Source organism: Engraulis encrasicolus, chromosome 22, assembly GCF_034702125.1.
Source record: "Engraulis encrasicolus isolate BLACKSEA-1 chromosome 22, IST_EnEncr_1.0, whole genome shotgun sequence".
Taxonomy (NCBI): domain Eukaryota; kingdom Metazoa; phylum Chordata; class Actinopteri; order Clupeiformes; family Engraulidae; genus Engraulis; species Engraulis encrasicolus.
This window is the reverse complement of record NC_085878.1, coordinates 29,016,757-29,026,799: the sequence shown is the minus strand read 5'-3', so window position 1 is coordinate 29,026,799 and position 10,043 is coordinate 29,016,757. Positions and strand designations below refer to the sequence as shown.

General features: G+C 46.9%; 1 protein-coding gene across 3 annotated transcripts in view; it reads right to left on the bottom strand.

The window, feature by feature from the left end:
• The window catches only part of lrp4 (low density lipoprotein receptor-related protein 4), a 195,306-nt gene extending 186,150 nt beyond the window's left edge, over positions 1-9,156 (bottom strand). For all 3 annotated transcript variants that reach the window (XM_063188437.1, XM_063188438.1, XM_063188439.1), the window contains exon 1: positions 8,885-9,156. In XM_063188437.1, the coding sequence (XP_063044507.1) occupies positions 8,885-8,939 (55 nt within the window). In that variant the 5' untranslated portion in view covers positions 8,940-9,156. The remainder of the gene's footprint in view (positions 1-8,884) is intronic.
• Positions 9,157-10,043: the final 887 nt, after the last annotated feature.

The following is a 10,043-nucleotide window of genomic DNA, read 5'->3' as shown; positions in this document are numbered from 1 at the left end:
ATTGGCCTGGCTGCCATATTGTTTTCCTAACAGAGTAGAGTAGCTCAGGGCCCCGCTTGGTTGGTTGCTCTAGCCTTGGAGGGTCTCTGAATGAATGAGTGTGTGTGTGTGTGTGTGTGTGTGTGTGTGTGTGTGTGTGTGTGTGTGTGTGTGTGTGTGTGTGTGTGTGTGTGTGTGTGTGTGTGTGTGTGTGTGTGTGTGTGTGTGTGTGTGTAAAATGAGAGTGTGTATGCAGTGCAGTATATGTGTGTAAGGCATATGTGTGAGTGCATGCATGTGTGTGGTCACCTTTATAAGATGGGGGGCGGCTGTCATTGGATACAAAATGTGGATGTGATGGTCGTCCAGAGAGAGAGAGAGAGAGAGAGAGAGAGAGAGAGAGAGAGAGAGAAGGAGAGAGAGAATGAAAAGAGAGGCAGAAAAGAGAGAAAGAAAGAGAGAATGACAGAAAGACTAAGGAAAAGAGAGGGATTTTCAGGCCAAGGCCACAGCCGGCGTTTGACGAGGAGCAGGGGAGACCATTAAAGCCTATGGCAGCAATCTCCAGCACCACCATATGGAGCTAGCTAGAGGAGAGGAGAGGAGAGGAGAGGAGTGGAGAAGAGAAGAGAAGAGAAGAGAAGAGAAGAGAAGAGAAGAGAAGAGAAGAGAAGAGAAGAGAAGAGAAGAGGAAAAGGAGAGAGAAGAGAAGAGAAGAGAAGAGAAGAGAAGAGAAGAGAAGAGAAGAGAAGAGAAGAGGAGGAGGAGAGAGGAGAGGAGAGGAGAGGAGAGGGGAGGTGAGGAGAGGAGAAGAGAGGAGAGGAGAGGCTGTACAGGCAGCCCAGGCAGTAGAGGTAGTGCAGGCCACTCTGGGCTGGGCTGGGCTTGACTGGCTGGGCCGCACCGCGCTGCACGCTTGGTGGTCCACCATTTCCAGGATTTACCGCGGACACACACGATGACGCCAACACCAACACCGCGGCCCCTCTGTGTGTGTGTGTGTGTGTGTGTGTGTGTGTGTGTGTGTGTGTGTGTGTGTGTGTGTGTGTGTGTGTGTGTGTGTGTGTGTGTGTGCGTGTGCGTGTGCGAGTGTGTGTGTGTGAGTGTGTGTGTGCTGCTTCTATCCATCCACCCCTGCTCCCCCTTCCCCATCCCACCGTTCCTTCCACTGCCTGCTCCTGTGCACCAACGAGGCGTGACGCTGGAGGGCAACTGGAGCTAAGTGCGGACAAGACACCGGGAGCGCAGGTGGACAAGGCCTGGCATGGGGACAAAAGGCAGCCGGTGGAGAGTGAAGAAGGAGGAGGAGGAGGAGGAGGAGGAGGAGGAGAGAGGGTGCGGTGATGTGGGGTAGGGAGGGTGTGCACGGTCCCTACTGGCAGAGAACTGCACACCCCCAACAACCTCCAAGACACACGTATCCACGCACACACACACACCACAGAAAGACACACACACACACCCCCACACACACCCACACCCACACACACACACACACACACACACACACACGCACGCACCACAGAAAGACACACACACACACACACACACACACACACACACACACACATACACACAGACAAAAGCACTTCTGTCCAGGCAGGGAGGGAGACAGGCAGGCAGGCAGGCAGGCAGGGAGACAGGATGGGAGACAGGCAGGGAGTCAGGGTGGGAGTCAGGCAGGGAGTCAGGGTGGGAGTCAGGCAGGCAGGGTGGGAGACAGGGTGGGAGACAGGCAGGGAGTCAGGGTGGGAGACAGGCAGGCAGGGTGGGAGACAGGGTGGGAGACAGGGTGGGAGAAAGGGTGGGAGACAGGCAGGCAGGGTGGGAGGCAGGCAGGGAGGCAGGCAGGGAGGCAGGCAGGGAGACAGGGTGGGAGGCAGGCAGGGAGAGAGGGTGGGAGACAGGGTGGGAGACAGGCAGGGTGAGCGGTGAGCAGTGAGCCCCTGTAGCCCTTGCAGCCCCACAAGCCTCAGATGTGACACCAATTAGACGACAAAATGGCTCATCTTGTTACCCGGGCCCACCTCCCCACCCCATCTCCATCTCCATCTCGGGCCTGCCCCCTCTCCCCCCCCCCCCCATAAAGGAGGAAACGTTTTGCTGGCAGTCACGCAGCGGGGAGCAGGAAGAAGAGGCTCCCTGTGTCCACCTGACCCCAAACTGAGCCTACACCCTGCAGGACTGACCCTACCCCTTTCCCCTGCACTAGCCTCTAGCCTACCCCAACCCTACCCTACCCTACCCTACCCGCCCACCAGCCAGCTAGCCTGCCAGCCAGCCAGCCAGCCTGCCAGAGAGGAGGCAGGGGGCAGGGGAGAAGAAAGGGAGGAGAGAGAGGGGCAATTCTGGATTCTGGGGGGGATATTTTTATGCTAGCCACCAGCCTCTCGTCTCGACCCACACTGCGCTCAGCTGTGTGTGTGTGTGTGTGTGTGTGTGTGTGTGTGTGTGTGTGTGTGTGTGTGTGTGTGTGTGTGTGTGTGTGTGTGTGTGTGTGTGTGTGTGTGTGTGTGTGTGTGTGACTGAGACCAGGACAAACAAAGAAAGCGGGATGAGCATGTGTGTGAGGACAGTCAATTAAAGAGTATAGTACATGATATGTGTGGCTAAGGGCGTCAGTGAAAATGGTGTCTGTGTCTGTGTGTGTGTGTGTGTGTGTGTGTGTGTGTGTGTGTGTGTGTGTGTGTGTGTGTGTGTGTGTGTGTGTGTGTGTGTGTGTGTGTGTGTGTGTGTGTGTGTGTGTGTGTGTGTGTGTGTACACAGGCACTGCCCTCTCCTGGGGCCTCTCTCTGGCATGGGTGTCCCTCGGTACCATTCAGAGCAGGGGACAGACAGACTCCCCTACAGCTTTCTCTTTTTCCCCACTCTAGATCGTCACCTCATCCTCCCTGGAACATATTCTTCCTTTTACACCTAATACAATGAGTGTATTTTCTCTTAATCGGAAAAGTTTCCTAAAATAAAACAGTATTTTAAGCACTTCAGTTTTTATTTGAATTGTAAATTTGCTAGCTTCTTCATTGTTGCACTCATAATAACATTCAAGCAAAATGCTTTCCAACGCAAATGTGTACGTATTGGTGCCCTTTTCGTACAAGGCCGCCATTTTGTTTAGATGAAATTGGGCGCATCTTGTTCATGTCCAATTGGGAGAACAATAGAGCAGTGTCCCAATCTTTCAAACAGATGTCTTCATCCACTACACTGGGCTGGGGGTGGGGGTGGGGTATGAGCAGGGTTGGGGTTGGTGGGAGGGGATACATAATAATTAAATTTTCTCCGCCTTTGTGACCATCCAATAACCATTCTACATGACAGAGAGGGAGAGGGAGAAAGAGAGAGAGAGAGAGAGAGAGAGAGAGAGAGAGAGAGAGAGAAAGAGAAAGAGAAAGAGAAAGAGAAAGAGAAAGAGAAAGAGAACGAGAAAGAGAGAGAGAAAGAGAGAGAGAGAAGTGAAGTGCGTCATTCTTCTCCACGTTGGAGTCATCCACGCAAATTAAAGACATGGGAAGGAATCTCTTAAAGAATTGAGTTACATGGGATGGAGTAAGTGGGGGCGACCTGAACAGTAAAAGGCCCATTCTCCCCACTCCCCCATGGTTTTATTCTGCCCATACTGCTGCCTGCATACCCTCTCTACACCAGTCTGTTTGTACGAGAGAGAGAGAGAGAGAGAGAGAGAGAGAGAGAGAGAGAGAGAGTAAGTGTGTGTGTGTGTGTGTGTGTGTGTGTGTGTGTGTGTGTGTGTGTGTGTGTGTGTGTGTGTGTGTGTGTGTGTGTGTGTGTGTGTGTGTGTGTGTGTGTGTGTGTGTGTGTGTGTGTGTGTGTGTGTGTGTGTTTCAGTTCCAGGCAGACTCTGTGTCTCCTGCCCTGGGCCTTATCATGTAAAGCTAATGCAGACCTACTGACTTCTGTGGCCTGCCCCCAAAACAGAGGCTGGCACCGCACTTGGCATTACATTGCGTCTTCTGTTTGGGGTCACAGTCTGTACACTCCAATGGCACTGGCATGCAGATAGGCAGACATAGGAGTTTGCTCTGTGTACTTCGTTTCAGGGGGAAATGCCACATAAATTGTGTCTTAATCAGGGAGTACAAATAACATGTCTTATCTTCAATATTTTTCTCTCTCTGTCGCTCCCTCTCTCTTCCCATTTAAAATATAACTGCTTTTAAAGACATTAATTGCATTCAGTTCAGCAGTGGCATTTAAATGAAGGCCGTGTAATGGCATAGCAACCTGGTGAAGAGAAGGAAAACAAAACAAAAGTCAGCAAACATGGACGCTGAATATTGAGCAGTGTTGGCCTTGATCAGCCATGAGTCATTAGAGGTAACCATTGGCATGGCATGTCCATTCAACTACAATATGTCATGAGAGGAAAGATAACTAACACAGCCCGACACACCTATCGCAAAAACACACAAGATCAAGGTGGTAGGTGTTTGTAGTCAAGGTGGGCACCTAAGCAATAAAGTGCTGGGGGAAAACCCTGGCTCCTTCATATTGTTATTTTACCTTAATGAGGTCAGTCAAGCAATTGCATCCAATCCCATTTCTGCGTTTTCACCATGTGTCCATCTGTGCCGTTTCACCTTCAATGCTAGCTCAAAGCACATTCATGACCAAAACATGCCATAGCCCAATGTAAATGGCTTTTAATAGCGACTACCCTCTTGAAAGCCTAAGAACGGTCTCCTCTTGAAAAAAAAACAAATCATGATAGACAACGAAGGCTATCAAGTCTAGCAGAAGTCATTCTATCCCATACCATGGGTGTTTTCCCCTGGCTGCGCGACCCTGGCTGCACACAACTCAACCTCTGATTGTTGGAGACCGCTGTCGGTAAAATAAAAAATAGCTCACATGGTTGGCTGCTAGTGTCTTGCCCCTCCTCACAACATCGTGTTTATAAACACCGTCAGCCCATGTATAGCTATCGAGGCTAATTAGGGAGACAACAACAACATGTTCCAAATCTATGGCATACAGTAACGGGACAGCCATCCCTGACCTGACCCAACGCTTCCTGTTAGCACTGTAGTCCGACATAGCTACTCCTTCACGCCCTCGATTTAGCTACACAACAGATGGAAAAAGAACCCCCCTTTAACTTTAACCGTAACTGTAACCGTAACCATACCCACAGGGCCCACACCGAACGCCTGACTGTACAGTACTTCAGTGCGAACAACCCTCTTGCCATGGAAAACTTGGCCGCGGCCGAAGAGAAAGCAGCAGAGATCCTTTCGCCGCAGTCGTGCATGTTATTCTGCCCTTGCCTGACACGGTGTAGGAAAAAATAAAGAAGAAAAAAGGCTTCAAAAATGGAGGCATAAAAATACACGCCGCAATACCAAACCAATCCCTGCCTCAGTCACAATCACATCCAAAAGCCTCCATGCACTCAGTCAACATGATATCTGCGGAGCTAATCAGGGTGGCTTGTGCAGATCTCTGAGGGGTTCCTGCCAGCATATACATACATCCAGCCTTTGTGCAGCCTCAGGCAGGTTCAGAGGGGGATTGAATCAAGAAGTCGCGCTGAATGAATGCTGTAGCTGATTTATGATTAAAAGATTGAAAAGAGATTCATGATTAAAAAAAGAGGATCATATACACCAAGTATGACCACATATAATGAAGCCTCCTGAGAAGTCATTTCATCTGAGCTACCTATGAGTCTCAATCAATGGTGGTCATGAGGAGAAGACAGGCAAGAGATGGTACTGGGTGTCTTTGAATAACATCACTGAATGAATGAATGAATGAATGAATGAATGAATGAATGAATGAATGAATGAATGAATGAATGAATGAGTGAATGAATGATCGAACAATTGAGTTGTACCTGCTCTCAGCACCATGGCTGTCCCATACGGTGCCTAACCAAGCGCATCAGATTGTCCATCTCACTTCTCCGCTTAGATGCACAGCACATCACTCTACCAGCTCAACCAGCTGAACAAGACACACACACTCTCTCTCTCACACACACACACACACACACACACACACACACACACACACACACACACACACACACACACACACACACACACACACACACACACACACACACACACACACACACACTTCTTATTCAAGTACTTTCCAAAAACACTCATGTTCTGATATTTATATGCACAAACAAAAAGAGGTCCGGAGATTTTTTTCACAAAAAGAGGTGACAGTGTATGCTTTTCAGGGAAACCAAACATGAACAACAAGTAATCTTTTCAGATCATCACATCACATTCCACATGGTGAGTAAAAGCAAATTATATGTAAATCAATAAACCCTGAAAACATTTCTTTAAAAAAAAAACAACACAATACTGATCACAAACATTTAGGATCAAAGAGTTCCAGAATAGTCCTCAGATGTCTCCTGCATGCGGCGCAGGTGATCTCATGATAAGCCGCATTCTTGAAGTGGGTGACATTAAAGGAGAACACGTACGGGTAGACAAATGTGAAAATCACACGACTGAAGGCTTTCCCCGCAGCACAAGTCGCCGCATGAAACTTACTAGGGCATATTTGTGATTCCAAAAACTATGCCAACAGCTGATTAGGCAGTGCTGCTATTGCACGCACGTACAGTCATGTTGCACATGTGTAGTTGATATAAGCACATCACTTCACCACCATAGGAAAGTTGGGAGAAACCCACACACAGACAGTGTGCGTGCGCACGTGTGTGTGAGAGAGCGAGCAAGAGAGAGAGAGAGGGAGAGAGAGAGAGAGAGAGAGAGAGAGAGAGAGAGAGAGAGAGGGGTCAGAGTGCAGTGGTAATAACAGGAGGATGGCAGTTTAACTGGCCCAGCATTGTAAGCCATCTCTAGGGTAGCCGTGGCATAATGGTTAAGGAGGAGATGAGCTTTAGATCAGAGGGTTGCTGGCTCGAATCCCATCTTCCACTGCCTACCTCACTCATTGGCTTATGTGCCCATGAGCAAGGCACCTAACCAATACCTTGTAATTACTTAAAATATAAAAGTAAAAATAAAAGTAAGTCACTTCAGATAAAAGTGTCAGTAAGTGTAATTTCTTGTAATGTAATGTAACCTCTGCCAGCCTCTGCTGTACACTTGTACCTGCTATGAGGCCAGCAAATCACCCAAAACACCTGCTCACCTCTCACACACAGATATTCTCACACCAGCACATAACACAGAGACCTCCAGCAAACCAAAGCGCGATCGCGCGCACACACACACACACACACACACACACACACACACACACACACACACACACACACACACACACACACACACACACACACACACACACACACACACACACACGTATGGCCTTATGCATTACTCATTTATTAATGTAATAATTTAGCTGGATATGTGTCTCTCTCTTTGCAATATTGCAATATGCTATATTCATTCAAAGAGAAAAATAGCCAAACTGCCTTCTCAATCCTTCTTAATGCATATTCTTTTCCAAATGCAAGTTGTGGGAACAGAATCAGCCTATTTTCGGTTGAATGGGCTATAAAACAAAGAGTATATTCTCGCTGTGTAGAATGTAACAAGTAGGCCTACTCACTTTCAAGACTTGACATTTCTTTGCATGGTTACAAACAAGTATTTTTTATGTGCGTCATGTGTAGAATATTATTGACTGACATTTGACACATGCAGACTGTGACAGAGCTCATTCTCTTCCAGCTTAAAATTCAACTACATTGAAATCAAACGTGTATCCCCACAAATGTCACCAATTAATTACAGGTCTGAAAATAATCCTGACTTGTTTGACAGGGAGGGAGTTCAATACCACAGTGACAAAGGTCCAAGGTTTATGAAAGCAGTTCGCATGATAACCCGGTGGGCAGGAATATAGCAGTTTGTAGGGGCTTCCTGGTGGTCTTTTGTTCTCTGGCAAGATATCGAGCCGTATCTGGTTGACATTTAGGAGCCTGTCCTGGTTGTGACATTTTGATTTCCTGTGCAATTATGCCTATCTCACATGTTATCAATACGCTCCCAAAGGACACACTTGCGCTGGATCTGCCTTTGCGCATAACACACATTTCACAGAAACAACAAAACGCGGGGCATAAGACTTGTTTCTGGACATAAATTTCTCAGAAGAGTGTAAGAGCAGTGCATGTTCAGATATGTAAGCAACTGGAAGAGGGAAAAGAGTCATGCCGCGGTGTCGGGAAGGGGAGGAAAAAATATGTAAGGTTCCTACATTCCAACCCGCTTGCAGCGGCTGTTCTAACATGTTGTAAATACAAGTTGTAAGTGGGGGTTGACTTGAAACATGTTGTCACCATGAAATACTGTAGTAACATATCGCTGTTTAGCAGACAGTGGACTGTGAGAAACTCAACGTGTTATTCTGACAACTGTCAGGCAAAGGTTTAACATGATGCGCGCACCATGGTTTAAAATAGCCATTGCAGATAAAAGTATTTTTAAAAACCACTCTATATAAAGCTGCATCCGCACGGTGTTTATTTCATTGCTGACTGTAAGTGAGGGGCAATTTTATTTAGTCTACACGGCACAGCCTTTGGCTACGCACAAATCCCCATTAGTTTTGCAAATAACCTTTGAACAAGTTACCGTCTTCAGTTTCGGCGTCATGTCATATCACCCAGAAATAATCTATTTGAAATGTTCCCTAGAATCTGAGCTGGAAGTGAATTAAAGTCGAAGTGAAACCTGGGGCGCTTTGAAGAATGGAAGAAAAACAGCCTTGGGCTATGTTACTGCAATCACTGCGAGGGACTGTTTGGAGAACAAATTGCTAGAACTATTGTAGTAGCCTATGGTAGTAAAAAGAAAAATGCCAGTAAACTGCCTACGGAGTCTGTGTACCCCCACTTCTCAAGAGATCGCGAAAACATAACATCTTTCAAGCAAGCACTTACCTGGACCGAGGAGCATCAGAGCCATCAGAGTGCCACAAAGCACCGCAAGATTCATTTCGGTTGTTGTCTCTCTCAGATCTAGCCTCTATTTCTGCAGCGCTGATATTTGTGCTGTTTCCAAAGACGCTCCTCTGAATCAGCGGAAATTAAACACCAAACTAGTTTAATATCATGGCGGTGTATGTTTAGTTCCTTCAGTTACGACCCATCTAAAGTTGAAAAGTTGACGCTCACGGCAGATTATAGACTACCACTACCGCACTGCCACTAGTGAAATCTTCAACATGTTGTGCTCATGATCCGCTGCTGGTATGATCAAAAGGATCCCCGGACTGTACCAAAGTAGCTAAGGGGGGACACAGATGTTGTAGACCAGTTACGCAGAATTTTGAGCGTAAAGTACTACTTGTGGTTCATGAAATCGTTAAAACGTAGTATGATTTAGATATTCAAGATACAATCGATTGGGTATTGTCTACTAATGTCTAGAAATGTGTAGTTTAAATGTTGCACCACCACCCAATGGTTGTCTGGAGTTTACAGCTCCATGGACTCATGGCCATCTCCATTTAAAAGTTGCCATTGCATGTCTCACAGTCAGTTCTCAGTTGTGTAAACGCTAGGCTTCAACCGGTTGCTAGAAAGTTGTTTCAGAAGAAATCGAAGAACAATGATTGTGGGTTTTACTCCTTTACAATTGGGCCACCTAGCTATTGGTGTGCCTTTGTGCCATTTCGAATAGACAGCAGAGTAGAGTCGACTGCGCAAAAGTAGCCTATTCAAGTCAGCGACTTTCGTTCAGTCCTTAACCTCTGTGTGCTTTCTTTGATTTGGTTCCTCATATTTCGTCTGTATGGGAGAGATTTGGAATTTATTGGGCTTTGGAATTTAAACAGTGTTTCATGTTTAGTCATGTTCTTTATGTAGCCTACAAAGAGTTCCGCGTAATGATTTACGCGGAATGACAATGAAAAAGTGAACGATGTAGATGTCGTTATTACCGCCAAAAAGTGAACCACACCAGAGTTTAATATGCTGGCATAATTTTAGGGTTACATAGTGCAATGTTATGTTTGTAAAATTAAGTGCTACCTCAACTAACATTGGGGTGATACTTCACCCACCTTCTGTTGTCATCATTACACAACAAAGAATATCT